The sequence below is a fragment of the Mustela nigripes genome, chromosome 10, assembly GCF_022355385.1.
Source record: "Mustela nigripes isolate SB6536 chromosome 10, MUSNIG.SB6536, whole genome shotgun sequence".
NCBI lineage: Eukaryota > Metazoa > Chordata > Mammalia > Carnivora > Mustelidae > Mustela > Mustela nigripes.
This window is the reverse complement of record NC_081566.1, coordinates 22,870,508-22,888,390: the sequence shown is the minus strand read 5'-3', so window position 1 is coordinate 22,888,390 and position 17,883 is coordinate 22,870,508. Positions and strand designations below refer to the sequence as shown.

General features: G+C 36.9%; 1 protein-coding gene across 2 annotated transcripts in view; it reads left to right on the top strand.

Annotated features, from left to right (window-relative positions):
- Positions 1–17,883, top strand: part of TDRD5 (tudor domain containing 5) — an 89,167-nt gene that overhangs the window by 44,954 nt on the left and 26,330 nt on the right. For both annotated transcript variants that reach the window (XM_059414034.1, XM_059414033.1), the window contains exons 7-10: positions 9,843–10,012; positions 11,266–11,483; positions 14,203–14,415; positions 14,949–15,015. In XM_059414034.1, coding sequence (XP_059270017.1) covers positions 9,843–10,012; positions 11,266–11,483; positions 14,203–14,415; positions 14,949–15,015 — 668 coding nt within the window. The remainder of the gene's footprint in view (positions 1–9,842; positions 10,013–11,265; positions 11,484–14,202; positions 14,416–14,948; positions 15,016–17,883) is intronic.

The following is a 17,883-nucleotide window of genomic DNA, read 5'->3' as shown; positions in this document are numbered from 1 at the left end:
GCCACCCAGGCGCCCTTGAGTTTATTTTTGTGTATAATGTAAGAAAGTGGTCCAGTTAAATTCTTTTGCATGTAACTGCCAAGTTTATTGAAAAAGAATTTCTTTCCCCATTGTACATTCTTGCCTCCTTTGTTATAGATTAATTGAACATATAAGCATGAGTTTATTTTTGGGCGTTCTGTTCAGTTGATCCATGTTTCCAATTTTGTGCCAGTCTCATACTATTTTGATTACCATACCTTTGTAGTATGTCTTGAAATCCAGGATTGTGATACCTCTGACTTTGTTCTTTTTCAAGATTGCTTTGGCTGTTCAGGATCTTTTGTGGTCCACATAAATTTTAGGATTATTTATTTAGTTCTGTGAAAAATATTGGTGGTATTGGAGCACCTGGGTGGCAGTCAGTTGAGTATCTGACTTTTGGTTTTGGCATAGGTCATGGTCTCAGGGTCATGAGACTAAGCTCTGCATCAGGGTCCATGCTCAATGGGAAGTCTACTTGGGATTCTCCCCCTCCCTCTGCTATGCCTCCTTTTTTTTCCCCCCCTCTCCTCTCTCTCAAATAAATCTTAAAAAAATCACTTGATATTTTGATAGGAATTGGATTGAATCTCCAGATTGCTTTGGGTTGTGTCGACATTTTAACAATATTGGTTCTTCTAATGCATGAACATGGTGTATCTTTTCATTTGCGTCATCTTTAATTTCTTTCATTGGTGTTTTATATTTTTCAGAGTACGGGTCTTTCACTTGGTTAAGTTTATTCCTAGGTATTTTGTTCTTTTTGGTGCAATTGTAAATGGGATTGTTTTAATTTCTCTTTCAGTTACTTCATTATTAGTGTACAGAAATGCGACAGAGGGGCGCCTGAGTGGCTCAGTGGGTTAAAGCCTCTGCCTTCAGCTCAGGTCATGATTCCAGGGTTCTGGGATCGAGCCCCACATGGGGCTCTTTGCTTAGTGGGGAGCCTGCTTCCCCCTCTCTCTCTGCCTGCTTCTCTGCCTACTTGTGATCTCTGTCTGTAAAATAAATAAATAAAATCTTTAAAAAGAAGAAACGCAACAGATTTCTGTTATTAATTTTGTGTCCTGCAACTTTACTGAACTCATTTATTCTAAAGATTATTGATGGAGTTTTTAAGGTCTTCTGTATATAGTATCATGTTATTTGCAAATAGTGACAGTTTTAGTTCTTCCTTACCAACTTGGGTACCTTTTATTTCTTTTTCCTTTCTGATTGAAGTAGCTAAGACCTCTAATACTGTGTTAAATAAAAGTGGCAGCAGTGGACATCCTTGTCTTCCTGAGAGGGGAAAGCTTTCAGTTTTTCACTATGGAGTATGATGTTAGCTGTGGATTTGTCATACATGGCCTTTATTATATTGAATTACGTTCCCTCCATATCTGCTTTGTTGATATTTATCATGAACAGTTGTCGAATTTTGTCAAAAGCCTTCTCAGTCTATTGAGATGACCATATGGTTTTTAACTTTCATTTTGTTAATGGGTTGTATAAAGTTGATTGATTTGTGGATATTGAACCACTCTGGCATTCCTAGAATAAATCACACTTGGTTGTGATAAATGAGGCTTCCAATGTATTGTTGAACTTGGTTTGCTAATACTTTGATGAGGATTTTTGTCTTGTATTTTCTTTAGGGATATTAGGAAAACCTATAGTTTTCTTTTTTTGGTAGTGTCTTTGGTTTTGGTGTCAGGGCAATTCTGGCTCATGGAATGAATTTGGAAGCATTCCTTCATCTTTTATTTTTTGGAGTAGTTTGAAAGAGTAGGTATTAAACTCCTTATTTAAATGTTTGGTAGAATTCGCCTGTGAAGCCCATCTGGTTCTGCACCTCTATTTCTTGGGGATTTTTTGATTACTGACTCAATTTTGTTACTAGTAATTAGTCTGTTTATATTTTCTATTTCTTCCGGATTCAGTTTTGGGAGATTGTATGTTCTCAGGAATTACCATTTTCTAGATTGTCCAGGTTGTTGGCATATAATTTTGTGTAGTATTCTCTTAGAGTTTTTTTGTATTTTTGTAGTATTGGTTTGTTTTGTGTTTCATTTTTGATACTATTTGTTTGAATCCTCTCTTTTTACCTTAATGACTCTGGCTAAAGATATATCACTTTTGTTTATCTTTTCAGAGAACCAGCTCTTGGTTTCATTGATCTTGTCTATTGATTTTAATCTCCATTTCATTTATTTCTATTCTCACCTTTATTATTTACTTTCTCCTACTAACTTTAGGATTTGTTCTTCTTTTTCTAGCTCCTTTAGATGTAGTTTAAATTGTTTGAGATTTTTCTTGCTTCTTGAGGTAAGGCTGTATCCTTATATACTTCCCTCTTAGAACTGCTTTTGCTGCATCCCAGAGATTTTGGATCATTGTGTTTTCATTTTCATCTGTCTCCATCCATTTTTTCATTTACTTTTTGGCTTCTTTATTGATTCATTTGTTGCTTAATAGCATGTTGTTTAGCCTCCATGTGTTTCTGGTTTTTTTGCAGTTTTGTCTTGTAATTGATTTCTAGCTTCATACTGCTATGTTTGTAAAAGAAGCTTGATACAGTTTCAGTATTCTTAAATTTATTGAGTCTTATTTTTGGCTTAACGTGATCTATTCTGGACAATGAAAAGAACTTGAAAAGAATGTGTATACTGCTGTTTTTGGATGGAATGTTACATTAATATTTGTTAAGTCTGTCTGGTCTGCTGTGTTGTTCAGAGCCATTGCTTCCTTATTTTCTGTTTGAGTGATCTGTTCATTGATGTAAGTGGGTGTTCAAGTGTAAGGGGGTGTTCAAGTCCCCTACTATTACTGCATCATTATCAGCTTCTCCCTTTATGTCTTCTATTATTCACTTAATGTATTTAGGTGTTCCTATGTTGGGTGCATAGATGTTTACAATGGTTATATTTTCTTATTGAATCGATCTCTTTATCATTATGTAATGCCTTTATTTGTCTCTTGTTACAGTTTTGTTTTAAAGTCTACTTTGTCTGACATATTGCCACCTTATTTAGTTCTGTGAAACTAATACTAAACTAAAACTAATACCATTTGCTAAACTAAACTAAACTAAAAGTAAACTAAAACTGATACCATGCAAATGGAAGTATTTAAAAAAGAAAAAGGCTTTTATCTTTTTTCTTTTTCCTTTTTTCTTTTTTAAATACTTCCATTTGCATGGTATATTTTTTTCCGCCCTTTACTTTCAGTATGCATGTGTCTTTAGGTCTGAAGTGAGTCTCTTGTAAGGCAGCATGTAGATGTGTCTTAGGGGTTTTTTGTTAAAGATTTTATTTATGTATTTGACAGACAGAGATCACAAGTAGGCAGAGAGGCAGGCAGAGAGAGAGAGAGGGAAGCAGACTCCCTGCTGAGCAGAGAGCCCAATGCGGGACTTGATCCCAGGACCCTGAGATCAAGACCTGAGCCGAAGGCAGCGGGCTTAACCCATTGAGCCACCCAGGTGCCCCTGTTTTTTGTTTTTAATCCATTTGTTATCCTGTGTCTTTTGACCGGAGCTTTTAGTGCATTTACGTTTAAAGTAATTACTGATATGTATATACTTATTGCCATTTTGTTAATTGTTTACTGGTTTTTTTTTTATGGTTCTTCTCTGGTCCTTTTTTTCTCTTTATCTTTGTGATTTAGTATTTTTTTAGTGTTCTGCTTGGATTTCTTTCTTTTTATTTTTTGCATATCTATTATAGGTTTTTGGTTTCTGGTTACCATGAGGTTTATATATAATATCCTATGTATGTAGCAGTTTTATGTTGGTGGTTGCTGAAGTTTGAACACATTCTAAAAACATAAAATTTTTTTTATCCCCCCTCCAAGTTTCGTGTATATAATGTCATATTTTGTATCTTTTTATTTCCTGGACCTTAACTAATTTTTTAGATATAATTGATTTTACTACATTTGTCTTTTACACTTTCATATTAGTTTTATAAGAGATTGATTTACTATCTTTACTCTATGTTTGCTTTTACTCATTAAATTTGTTTCTAATTATTGCCTCTTATTTTCCATTTAGATATCCCTTTAACATGTCTCATAAGTTTCTTATAGTGGTGATGAAATTCTTTAACTTTTGTTTGTCTGGCAAACTCTTTCTTAAATTCTGAATGATAACTTTGTTGGGTAGAGTATTCTTGGTTATAAGGTTTTTTTCATCACTTTGAATATGTCATACCATTCCTATCAAAGCTGCTACTCCTATGGGGTTTCCTTATATGCAACATGTTGCTTTTCTCTTGCTGATTTTTAGCTTCTCTATCTTTAATTTTTGACATTTTAACTAATTTGTGTCCTGGTGTGGAACTCTTTGGATCCATCTTGTGTGGGCTCTTTGTGATTCCGGACTTGGATGTCTGTTTTCTTACCCAGGTCAGAGAAGTTTTCAGCTATTATTTTTTTGAGTTATTTTTCTGCCCTCTTCTCTCACTTTCTGTTTGGGAGCCCTATTATGTGGGTGTTAGAATGCTTGGTATTGTCCCAGAGATCTCTTAACTTATCCTCATATGAAAAAGTACTTTTTTTGTTCAGCACATGTGCTTTCCATTACCTGTTTTCCAGATCATTGATATATTCTTCTATACCTTCTTATCTGCTGCTGATAACCTCTAATGTATTTTGCATTTCAGTTATTGCATTCTTCAGCTGTGATTTTTTAAAATATTATCTATCTCTTTGTTGAAGTTTCTCTGAGTTCATGCAGTCTTCTCTGAAGTCAAGTGAGCATCTTTATGATTATTATCTTGAACTCTTTATCAGATAGATTGCTTATCTCCATTTGATTTAGTTCTTTTTTGAGGTTTTATCTTACTCTTTCATTTGGGGTATATTTCTTTGTCTCCTCATTTTGTTTGACTCTCTGTGTTTGTTTCTATGAATTAGGTGGAAAACTACTTATCCTAGACTTGGAGGAATTGCCTTGTCTAAGGGCATTACTATATAGATTATATGTGTCAGGCAGCTGGTTGGCTGGAGCTTTAGTGGGTGCAGGCTGGGTGTCCCAGGGCACCTTGCTCTGGGACCACTCTGGTATGATGACTGGAGCTGAAGTGGGTACAGACCAGAGGATTCTGGTGCTCTCTGTGCACAGTATGTCCTGGTGGTACAAGTGAAGCTGAAGTGAATGTTTGCTGGGGCTTCTTAGAGTGTTGTGCATAGTGGGTACCCCAGTGAATTATCTATAGCTGAAGTGGGGATGGGCCTAGAGTGTTCTGGAAGATGCAAACCTGATTTTTATTTGTCCCTGAAAGGACAAGGAAAAATAAAGCATTGCTCATGTAATATTCTTTATTGTAACCATATCAACCACATAGATTACACATTAGCCTCAAAAACACTTTGTATATGATGACCATTCTTTTTGGTGATATTTATTATAGTAAGGTTAACCTGTATCATTAATGAAGACCATCTAAATTTTTTTATTAACATACAATGTATTATTTTTTTCAGGGGTATAGGTCTGTGAATCGTCAGTCTTAGACAATTCACAGCACTTACCCTCCCCCATATCTATCACCAGCCACCCCATTCCTTCCACCCCTCCTCCCCTCCAGCAACCCTCATTTGTTTCCTGAGATTAAGAGTCTCTTATGGTTTGTCTCCTTCCCTGGTCCCATCTTGTTTCATTTTTCCCTCCCTTCCCCCCACAGCCCCTCACCCTCCCTCTAAAATTCATCATATCAGGGAGATCATATGATAATAGTCTTTCTCTGATTGACTTATTTTGCTTAGCATAATACTGTCTAGTTCCATCCACATTGTTGCAAATGGCAAGATTTCGTTTTTTGATGGCTGCATAGTATTCCATTTTGTGTGTGTGTGTGTGTGTGTGTGTGTGTGTGTGTGTGTAGCTTAAAGTCTGGAATTGTGATGTATGTTTGCGCGTGTGTGCGTGCGTGCCACATCTTCTTTATCCATGCTTCTGTTGATGGACATCTAGGATCTTTCCATAGTTTGGCTATTGTGGACACTTATCCTGTAAACATTCAGGTGCACATGCCCTCTCAGATCACTACATTTGTATCTTTAGGGTAAATACCAGTAGTGCAATTGCTGGGTCATAGGATAGCTCTATTTTCAACTTTTTTAGGAACCTCCATACTCTTTTCCAGAGTGGCTACACCAGCTTGCATTCCCACAAACACTGAAGGAGGGTTCCCCTTTCTCCACATCCTTGCCAACACCTGTCATTTCCTGACTTGTTCATTTTAGCCATTCTGACTGGTGTGAGGTGGTATCTCACCATGATTTTGATTAGTATTTCCCTGATGCTGAGTGACACGGAGCACTTTTTCATGTGTCTGTTGGCCATTTGGATGTCTTCTTTGCAGAAATGTCTGTTCATGTCCTCTGCCCATTTCTCGATTGGATTATTTGTTCTTTGGGTATGGAGTTTGATAAGTTCTTTATAGATTTTGGACACTAGCCCTTTATCTGATATATTATTTGCAAATATCTTCTCCCATTCTGTCAGTTGTCTTTTTAGGTTTTGTTGAGTTTTTTCTTTGCTGTGCAAAAGCTTTTGATTTTAATGAAGTTCCAATAGTTCATTTTTGCCCTGGCTTCCCTTGCCTTTGGCGATGTTCCTAGGAAGAAGTTGCTGTGGCTGAGGTCGAAGAGGTTGCTGCCTGTGTTTTCCTCCAGGATTTTGATGGATTCCTTTCTCACATTGAGGTCCTTCATCCATTTTGAGTTTATTTTTGTGTGTGGTATAAGGAAATGGTCCAATTTCATTTTTCTGCATGTGGCTGTCCAGTTTTCCCAACACCATTTATTGAAGAGGCTGTCTTTTTTCCATTGGACGTTCTTTCCTGCTTTGTCGAAGATTAGTTGACCATAGAGTTGAGGGTCTATTTCTGGGCTCTCTCTTCCGTTCCATTGATCTATATGTCTATTTTTGTGCCAGTACCATACTGTCTTGATGAAAGACAATTTCATTCTTCTGTATGTGTTTGTCCCATTTTCCCAAAACCATTTGTTGAAGAGACTGTAATCTGTTCCATTAGACATTCTTTCCTGCTTTGTTGAAGATGAGTTGACGATAAGAGTTGAGGGTCCATTTCTGGGTTCTCATTTCTGTTCCATTGAACTATGTGTCTGTTTTTATGCCAGTACCATACTGTTTTGATGGTTAGAGCTCTGTAGTATAGCTTAAAGTCTCGAATTGTGATGCTGCCAACTTTGGTTTTCTTTTTCAGCATTCCTCTGGCTATTTGAGGTCTTTTCTGGTTCCATCTAAATTTTAGGATTATTTGTTCCATTTCTTTGAAAAGAAGTTGGACCATCTAAATTTTTTAAAGATTTAAGAGAAGGAGGGAAAGACAGAGTGAACCAGTGTGGGGAGAGATAGAGAGAGGGCAAGAGGGAAAGCTGACTCCGAGCTGAGCACAGAGCCTGACTTAGGGCTTGATCCCACAACCCTGAGATCATGACCTGAGCTAAAACCACATGAGTTGGATGCTCACCCAACTGAGCCACCCAGGTGCCCCAATAGACCATCTGAATTTTTAAAATATGCTTTTTTCCTGATCCAAATACTTGGATAACTCTGAAGAAATAAATAGTGATCTGATGGGGAAGCACCAGATCAGTGGTTGTTAACTCTGGCTGTGCATCAAAAGCTCTTTTAGAAATACATGAATACTTGGAATAAATGGGTGTGTATTGGGACCTATCACTTTTATTTATTTTTAAACAAACTTTTTATTTTGGGATAATTTTAGGTTTAGAGAAAAGTTGCAGAGATATTAACGAATTCTCATATGCCCTTCATCCATTTCCCCTAATATTAACATTTTATATTGCCATGATATATAAATATACCAAAACTAAGAAATTAACTGACACATTACTATTAATGAAACTCTAAATTTTATTTTGGTATTACCATTTTCCCCACAATTGTTCTGTTTCTGGATCCATTCCAGGATACCGCATTGCATTTAGGGCACTTGAGTTTTGTTTGTTTCTTGTGTTTTTCTTTGACTTGGTTTTTTTTTTTCCTTTTGAAATTTTTATTGAGAGTATTACATGTTTATATACATTTATAATGAATGAGTGCAGAGATTCCATGTACTTTCTCCTCTGTTTTCTCAGTGGTCATGCTAAATGATAGTATACTATGGTACTATTGACTCTTGAACAATGTGGGTTTGAACTGGTTAGGTCCACTTAAATATGTATTATTTTTGGTAAAATCAGTACAGTACTGTAAATGTAGTTTCTCTTCCTTGCTTTTTTTTTTAGAATTTTTCTTTAGTTTTATAAGAATACAGTATATAGGGACGCCTGGGTGGCTCAGTTTGTTAAGCAGCTGCCTTCGGCTCAGGTCATGATCCCAGCATCCTGGGATCGAGTCCCACATCGGGCTCCTTGCTCCACGGGGAGTCTGCTTCTCCCTCTGACTCTGCCTTCCACTCTGTCTGCCTGTGCTCGCTCTCCCTCTGAAAAATAAATAAATAAAATCTTAAAAAAAAAAATACAGTATATAACATATGACGTACAAAATATATGTTAATCAACTGTTTATATTACAGTAAGGCTTCTGGTCAGTAGTAGACTATTATTATAAAGTTTTGGGGGAGTCAAATATTATATGCAGATTTTTGATGAATGGGGGCTTGATGTCTTTAACCCCTGCATTATTCAGAGGTCAATTGTACTTATACTTTTATAAGCTTTTAAAAATGATTTTGATGTGTAGCAATTTTTTGTCCAAAATATTAGTGTAGCTTTGCTGATTTTCCTGATTATTAAAATAACTCATGTTCATTTTATAAATTATCACAGGTGAGTGTAAAGTTGGAAGTGAATAATTACCATTATTTTACTTCCCCCCAAAATGCTGTTAAGAGTTTTTACATAGTCTTCCAGATTTTTTCAACATGTATGTAAGCTTAGCTAGATTTTTGGAAAACTTATAAAAGCAACATTTACTTATTTAAAGAATTCTAGCAGCGTAGAGTGGTAACTAGTAATTTCTTTTAATGGGTCCTTTTTGGACCTTTTATATATATAACATAGTTATTTATCATATGTATAATTTTCTTGCATAAAACAGTATTATATAAATGTATAAGTTCTTGCTTTTTATACTTCATATATTATGGATATTGTTCTATACTAGCATAAATAAGTTTATTTCATCCTTTTTAACTACATGTAATTCTTTTATGTGACTGTATTCATTCAATCAGTTTCCTATTCACAGGCATGTAGAATGTATTTTTTTATCATTATAAAAGATACAAATGTAGATACCTACATCTTTTTGCACTTTTATTCGTTTTTCTTTGGAGTCACTATAGTTTTAGGTCTATTTGAAGTCTGTTTTAATGTGTCAACCGCTTACAATCATCATGCATATGTAATTTGAACAAAATAATATGATTGATTTGGTAATTCCCTAAAAATTAAGGCTCTGTGTTATGGAATATTAAGTAGTCACATACATTGTACATTAAGCAACAATGCGCATTCACTGCTAAAGTTGAACAAAAAATAAATTGAAATCAGGATATTGAAAAATAAAACCTTTAGTCAAAGTTACCTTGCCAGACTTACTCTGTCCCTGCCAACATAAATAATTTAAGATTTGTTCCCTTCTAGTACTTCCTTTTATCTCTCCGTAATGAAAGTTCTGCAATGACAGGTTCATGTCTCTTCATTTATCATTATTTGTCCAGTGCCTGGCCCATAGAATGTACTTGGTAACAGTTATACAGATTGTTATAGTAGCTATCCACAATCTGCTCTATTGATTATTTCAGATGGAGACGTTTCATCAGTCAGAAATTCATGTTTAGTTCAATCAGATAAGAAAATAGAAGTCAAAGCTTATGTCTCCAGTCCCCCTAGAAATTCACTGTCTACTACTGCTGTCAAGGAGACTGCATGGGATTGTCCTAAAAGCCATGAGGAGCCAAAACAGAAGATTTGCAAGAAGCCTAATCTGGTGGTAAAGCCTTTACAGTTGGTAAGATTTAACGACTTTGTATACTGGAGATTCAGCATTATGAACTGAATGAATTTTTCTTTAAACCAAAGTTCTATTTTAGAAAATATTTATTTTATAAATATATTATAAAAATATTTATTTCTTGATAGATGATTTCTTAGAGCAAAGATCTGGTCTGAAGTCACCTTAGATGGCATTTTTTCTGATTTTCAGTCTTTGTATGACTAATTTCATTCAGGTCTCATTTTAAAGTTTTCAGATGGCTTTAATGATTTGCCAGTTTTCTCAAGAGGTTACAGCCAGTGCTCAGTCCATGTTTTTTAAAATGTGGGCTGGAAAACCCTTGAGGGCTTCAGAAGGAAGAATCAAGGAGCTTTGTTTTTGCTGTATGTCTCAGCTGCTGCAGTGGCTGCTGCCCCTGTCCTCAGTTATAGGGTGCTTTTCCTTTTTTCTTTTTCATTATATGCCCGCACAATTCTCCTTTTTTTGTGTTCTCCTCTTCTGTTATTTATTGTTAAGGAATTAATTGCTTACTCTTCTTTTCTTCTACCATCTATACCTGGCTTCTTTCATGAAAGGAAAACATTTTGTTTGGAAAGCCTACTGCATATTTTCTAGAGAACAAGAGAAAGGCCTAAAGGAAAATAACATATTTTAGAATAAGAGTGTTTAAGAAACCCTATTTTTGGTTGGAAGACTAGTGTGAAATTTAGCATTCTTTAAAGTTGCCTTTGTTGGTAGGGCTGGGTAAGATGACAGTCTATGTTGCCTCAGCCTGAATATTTTAAGTACCATATTTGCAGTTTTGTATGGGGCAACTGTATAACATACTTTTGATATCACAAGGCAGTAGTTTTCATATATTAATGTAGTAAGGATCACCTAGGGAATTTTTTTTAAAGATTTTATTTATTTATTTGATAAAAAGCACAAGCAGGGGGAGTGGCTAGCAGAGGGAGAGGGAGAAGCAGGCTTCTTGCTGATGTGAGGCTCCATCCCAGAACCCTGGGATCATGTCCTGAACTAAAGGCAGATGCTTAATCCACTGAGCTCCCCAGGCTTCCACCTAGGGAATTTATGAGTGCATAATCGGAGGCCCCACTTCCAGGTGCTCTGTTTCAGTCTGTCCTGTCTAATGCCTTAAGAGGCTTCATTTTTATAATTCCCCCGGTGATTCTGATAAAGACTCATGACAAATACTTTGAGAAATGTCACAGTTTGAAATGCCACTTAAATTTTTAGAGCAGTTTCTTTTCTTTTTTAACTTGTAGCAAGTAGAAGTTAAGTCACAGCTCAACCTGGAGATGGCAAATCATGATATCCCACCAGACGCTGTACGGGACAAGCAACTATGTAGACTGCCGCCATTAGATACCAGTACCCTTGTGGGGGTCTTTGTGGAGTATATCATCTCTCCGAGTCAATTCTACATCCGAATCTATAGCAGGGATTCATCAGAGTTACTTGAAGACATGATGATTGAGATGCGGTAGGAGTCCGTTGTTTTCAGTGTATTTTTCATGTATCTCATTCTAAATCAGAAGTTCTCAATATTTTGGTTTTAGGGTGGTTAAAAATTAAGGACTCGAGAACTTCTGTTAATTGATATTTATCTTAGAAATTAAAACTAACATTTACATATTTTTTGTCTAAAAATAATGTTGTCCATTTGTGTAAATATGAATAACATAGTTCTATGAAAAATAACTTTTCCAGAAATCAGAATATTGCCATTTTTCTACATTTTTGTAGATCTCTTTAATATCTGTCTTAATAGAAGAAAGTTTGATTTTAATATCTGCTTTTGTCTTTAATCTCTTGAGGTACATTGTTTTGGTCGATGTATGGGAAAACATCTGGCCTCATACAGATGCATAGTTGGGAAAAGGAGTATTTTAATAGAAAAATTGTGAAAATTTTTGATGTTTCCAGAAAATTTAATATAGATACCTTTGATATTTTCAGAAAATTTGTGAACATTCCAAAATCTGGCAAGTGGTAGTTCTTTAAAGATTAGTTGCAATGTGGAATTTGAACTTTTCACAGTCTACTGTGTTAAGTCCATTGGTCTTTGCACCTTGAATGAATCCAGGATTGGTTATGCAATTGCAGGCTCCAGCACAGAATTAAAATGCAAGGTGCCAAGTTTAAAAATCATTAAGAATTTCGGGACAATGGCAGAACATTAAAGCAAGCATAAGGCCCTTCTTCTTTATTTTTTTTTTTTAACATAAGACCCTTCTAAGTGTGGACTCAATACAGCTGGCCCTGAAAGGATCTTTTACCCCCATTAATAATTTTAAAACACCATGCATTGGTAATTTGGAAAATACTGGTTTGCTGAGTTATGTAGATCTTCCACATTTATTAATATCATCACTGATCTCATCAGATAAGTATTAGGGAGCTGTTGAGCTTTTGGTGGTAGATGCAACATTTCCAAAATCCTAATTTTCACTTGAAAGCCTTAAATTTTATCAGTGATGACAAATATTCTCAGTGTTTTCCTTGAAGTGACAGGCTCATCTCATTTTTTTGAGAAAATATGTGTCAAATGCCTAAGTCTGAATAAACAAAGTTTGATAATGGTCCTTTCAAGCAAAAATGGTGTTCCTTGAGAACAATAGCTAGTTCATTTTCTAAGTAAAATATTGCACAAAAAGAGTAGCTAGTTCAATTCACAACTCAAATGTATAAGTGCTTTTCTGTAAGACAACTTGAGAAGTGATTTCTGTGTATAGTACTTCCACTTTTGTCACATAGAACATTGAAAAGCTGGTCACTCAGTGGTTGAGATTTAATAAAACTTCATTTTTATTTATCAAGGACATTCTTAAGTGATATTGGTTTCTTTTTTTCTTTTATCATGAGTGCATGGCAGTGACATGTAAATGACAGCTAGTAAAGTTGGTGCTGTTGCCTTGATTTGGCTAAGGCACCTTGCTTTTTATACCATCACTGCAAATACTAACACAGTGAAAAAGGCAAATTGCTATTTTCACAATAATACAGAAATATTAAAATAGTCTTTATTTTATGGACTTGTTGAAAGGGCATCAGGGTCTCAGGGTTTTGGAGAACTGTTATTCTAAATTAATCTCTTTTCTCTGCTGAAAATGATGCCCTTTCTTAGTAAAAATCATGTAAAATGCGTACATTTCTGATTGCTTTAGATTTATTCAGGAACAACAGTATCATTTTTGCATTGTTGTCACATGTAAGAATAATTTATTATATACCTCTCCAAGAGCAGTCCATTTTAGCACATTATATACTTCACTGCTCTCTTACCCAAGAACACCTGGCATTATGTAAGTCACATAATAATCACTCAGTACAAATATTATCATATATTCCATTTCAGTATACCTATAAGATTTAGTATGTTTTAAAGCACACTTGCTGGCTCTGTGACCTTGAAGTTACTTTAACTCTCTAGGTCCTAGTCTCCTTATCTCTAAAGTAGGGATTGTAATAGTACCTGCCTCACAGAGCTGTGAAGATTAAAGTACTTAGGATGGAGTCTGGCTCAAAAGTTGGCGGCTGTTATTGTTAATACCAAATCTGCTGTGTGCTTGGGATGTTGAGGCATGAGGAGTATGAGGAGAAGACAGACATGGTCTTTGCCTTTGTCAGCACCACGATTGTCTGGGAACATAGGGGATGTGTGGGGCATTGCATAAGGTGGTAACTCTGCCTGGGCAGGTAGAAGAGAGTTTCACAAAGGAGGTGCTTGAGCTCTGCTTAAAAAACAAGTAAGAATTTGCCAGTCAAGGAGGTGTGTGTGGGTATGTGCAGACAGTCACTGGCACCAAGGCCAGTGTTGGCATTAACGACGGGAGTAGCATTGTGCTCTGGGAGCAACAAGTAGGGACGTGAAGTCACAACTGTGTGAGGTTGGGTGGACAGTGACCGAAGGTGAAACTGGAATACTAGGGAAGAGCTGGAGTTGGGTTACATTTTGTTCAGAGAGTATGAGCTTAAAGGAATGTGTAACTTTTTATTTGAAGAAGTTTATTGATGAAGAGAAGGGATTTGGATAAGAAAGAGGAAAATAAAATTAATTAGTATTAATAAGCATTGACAAATCAGAAATCGGAGGGATTCTTTTCCTTTCTGCCAAGACTTACTTGCTCTTGATACATCAGTAAAAATGATCTTGGTCTTTTCTTCCTCCGTGTGATTCCCTGTATTATGGAATTCTGTAGGCGCTGCTACTCTAATCAGCTGGTTTCTGATCGGTACGCCATGCCAGAGTATTTCATCCAACCAGGACATCTCTGTTGTGTAAGGATTTCTGAGGATAAGTGGTGGTATCGTGTCATTATCCATCGAGTCCTTGGGAAGCAGGAAGTTGAAGTATTCTACCCAGACTTTGGAAATATAGGAACTGTTCAGAAGTCCTCCCTGAGATTTCTCAAGTGAGTTAACAAATCTTATTAAATTATTCTTAAGTTTTGAATCCTTGTGCTGAAGCCACGTGGAGTTAGGATCACTCTTCCTTTTCTCTTGCCTTCCTCATTCTATTCTTCCCTCCTTTCCATCCCTCTCTGTTCTTAGTGCAGATGGCCTTGGCATGCAGTTCCTTAGTTTCACAGGGGGATTATAATATCTTATGTCTTCTTTCACATGACTATGAATCTGAACGGACCATGAGACTAAATTCCAGTCTCTTATTAAGAAAATGATTTTTTGGGTCATGCTAAGAGTTATATTTATATAGCATGAAGGTTGGTTTGTTTCTACCTATATTTTAATTGCACGACTTTCAGAGATTATGTTTTAAAATTTTATTTCTTAGATTGCTTTGAAGTGTAAGACATTATCTTAAAAATGCATGAATAAAATACTTTGAAGTGGTGTGAATAGCTAAAATCAAGAATGGGTTAGAGATTCTGTGAAATATATTTAAAAATATGATTCAGTAATTCGTGTATTTGCTTTTCTCTTACAGGTGCTGCTACACAAAGCTTCCAGCTCAGGCTATCCCTTGTTCTTTGGCTTGGGTGAGACCAGTAGAGGTATGTTCGTTCCCCATTTAATCAGCAAACATTTGATGTTGCGAGCAGTTCTAGGATCTCAGGATACAGAAATAAAACATGGAATGAGCCCTACAGTGAGAAGTCACTGTAGATACTCTGGAAGGTAGACGTGGAAATAGAAATCAGGGTGCTGTGTCGTATTTGCTGTAGAGCTGTTTATAGGGTACGCTAGGGCTGCAGAAGGAGGAGTGCGCTTCTCTCTCGAGGGTAGTCAGGGATGACCCTCCAGTCGAGGTGGTGTGGAGTAGAATTTCGAAGGAAGACTAGACAAGAAAAGAAAGACGTTCCAGCCAAAGGGAGGGTAACATAAAATACCTCAAATTTGAGAAATGATAAGTGGCTCAGTTTGCTTACATGGCAGCAGAGGAGCTGGTGGATGGCAAGTGATGTGAGAGAAACACACCCTGAGTGGGGATGTGTGTCTGTGTTCAGGAGTCTGGACATTGTCCTTCAGATGCTGGGGAGCAACTAGAGGACCTACCTAGGAAACCACTATACTCAGTTATCTGTTTTTTAAAGGATTCTTTAATAACATAGTTGTGTGAGATGACTGGAGGGGATGAAGCAAGAGGAATTTTCATCCATGTAGATAATACTTTTTTATGTAGTTATCAATATCATGCACCTAACTTTGTGTTTTTCCCTCAGAACTCTTTTATCTTTTTTTTTTTAAAGATTTTATTTATTTATTTGACAGAGAGAGATCACAGTAGACAGAGAGGCAGGCAGAGAGAGAGAGAGGGAAGCAGGCTCCCCGCTGAGCAGAGAGCCCGATGCAGGACTCGATCCCAGGACCCTGAGATCATGACCTGAGCCGAAGGCAGCGGCTTAACCCACTGAGCCACCCAGGTGCCCCGAGAACTCTTTTATCTTTTTAAAAAGATTTTATTTATTTATTTGACAGAGACAGAGATCACAAGTAGGCAAAGAGGAGGGAGAAAGCAGGACCCCTCCTGAGCAGAGAGCCTGATGTGGGGCTCAATCCCGGGACCCTGAGATCATGACCTGAGCCAAAGGCAGAGGCTTAACCCACTGAGCCACCCAGGCGCCTCCCCCCCACTTTTTTTTAAGATTTTATTTGAGAGAGAGAGTGCACATGAGCAGTGGGAGCGGCAGGCATATGGAGAGGGAGAAGCAGGCTCCCTCCTCGGGGATCATGGGATCCTGACCTGAGCCAAGGACGGATGATTGACCTATTGAGCCACTCAGTCACCCCAGAACTCTTAACTATATATGCCATACATACTTACTACACTCCATTTGTTTGTTTAACCTTAAGTTACCAGTTGCTTATATACTACACGTGTTATTACTTCAAAAAATTATCTGAGGGGCGCCTAGGTGGCTCAGTCATTAAGCATCTGCCTTTGGCTCAGATCATGATCCCGGGTCCTGGGATCTGGGCCTGCATCAGGTGCCTTGCTCAGTGGGGAGCCTGCTTTTCACTCTCCCACTCCCCTTGCTTGTGTTCCCTCTCCTGTTCTCTCTCTCTCTCTCTGTCAAATAAATAAATAAATAAAATCTTTAAAAAAATTTTTATCTGAAAACCACAGTACAGAAGAAAGAAAAATAAAGAAAACATTACTTATTATTCTACTTTTCAAACACATTCAAGTTATAACTTTGATGTGTTTCTTTCAGTTTAATTTATTGAGTGTTGGGGGTCAGTTTTTGTAGGGTTGTCAGGATTACATAAAACTAATATTATTTTATATTTTTAACTCAGCATTATTATAGCATAAATTATTATGTTACCATAGTTATCAGTTTTAATAGATTCATATTAATCTGTTAGGTAAATTTATATCATAGATTAACTGTCCCTTTATTGTTAGACATTCAATCTGTTCTGATTTTTAAAAAATTTTTTTATAAGACTTCATTTATTTATTTGACAGAGATCATAAGTAGGCAGAGAGGCAGGCAGGTGGGGGGGGGAAGCAGGCTCCCTGCTGAGCAGAGAGCCTGATGTGGGACTTGATCCCAGGACCCTGGGATCATGACCTGAGCTGAAGACAGAGGCTTAACCCACTGAGCCACCCAGGCACCCCTCTGTTCTGATTTTTAAGTATGTAAATAATGTATGCAGTTACAGTTTTTGTGCAAATAAGTATTCAGGATTGTGTTTTAGGGTGCATTTTAGCCTTGGTTTCTTTCTTCCATCAGGAGCTCAGGGCTAAATTTGACCCACTTGGAGCCAGTGTTCATTACTGTCACATTAGCCAGATGGCTTCCATTTTCCTGTCTCTTTTTGTTTTCTTTTTTCCTTCCTGAAGTGATTCTGACCTTAAGGCTTTTGCTCACTCTGTTCCTTGGAATAGCTTGTTCAAAGCGTTCTCATGGTTGGCCCGTTTTTGTCACTCAGATTTAAGCGCAAATATTATTTCCCTAGAAGGACTTCCTTGACCAGCCAATTTAAAGTACACGCTCCTACTTTAGTCGTTCATTGCAGTTTTTTTTTTTTTATCTTTATAACACTCTATCTGGTATTATTGCAATTATTTGTTCACATACATGGTGTAAGCTTCTGAGATGAGGGGCCTTGTCTCTAGTGCCTGGTTCAATGGTCGCGTCATGGTAGGTGCTTAATAAAGGTCATCAACTAAACGAATGAATCTCAACTTTTTAATCTTTTTTTATGGTTTCAAAAATAGTTAATGTGTTTGGTAATGGCAGAGTAACAACAGAGTAGCATGGTGGGACTAATACTCCCATAGGCAAAATCCAAAGCAGGCGGAAAAGCAGAGATCTACCCTTGGGTGTCAAGCTGTAGGTGGTAAGATCAGGAAATTTTCAGCTTCTATGCTGGGGTCAGTCCCCCAGTATGTAGCCTTGCTGGCTTGAAGA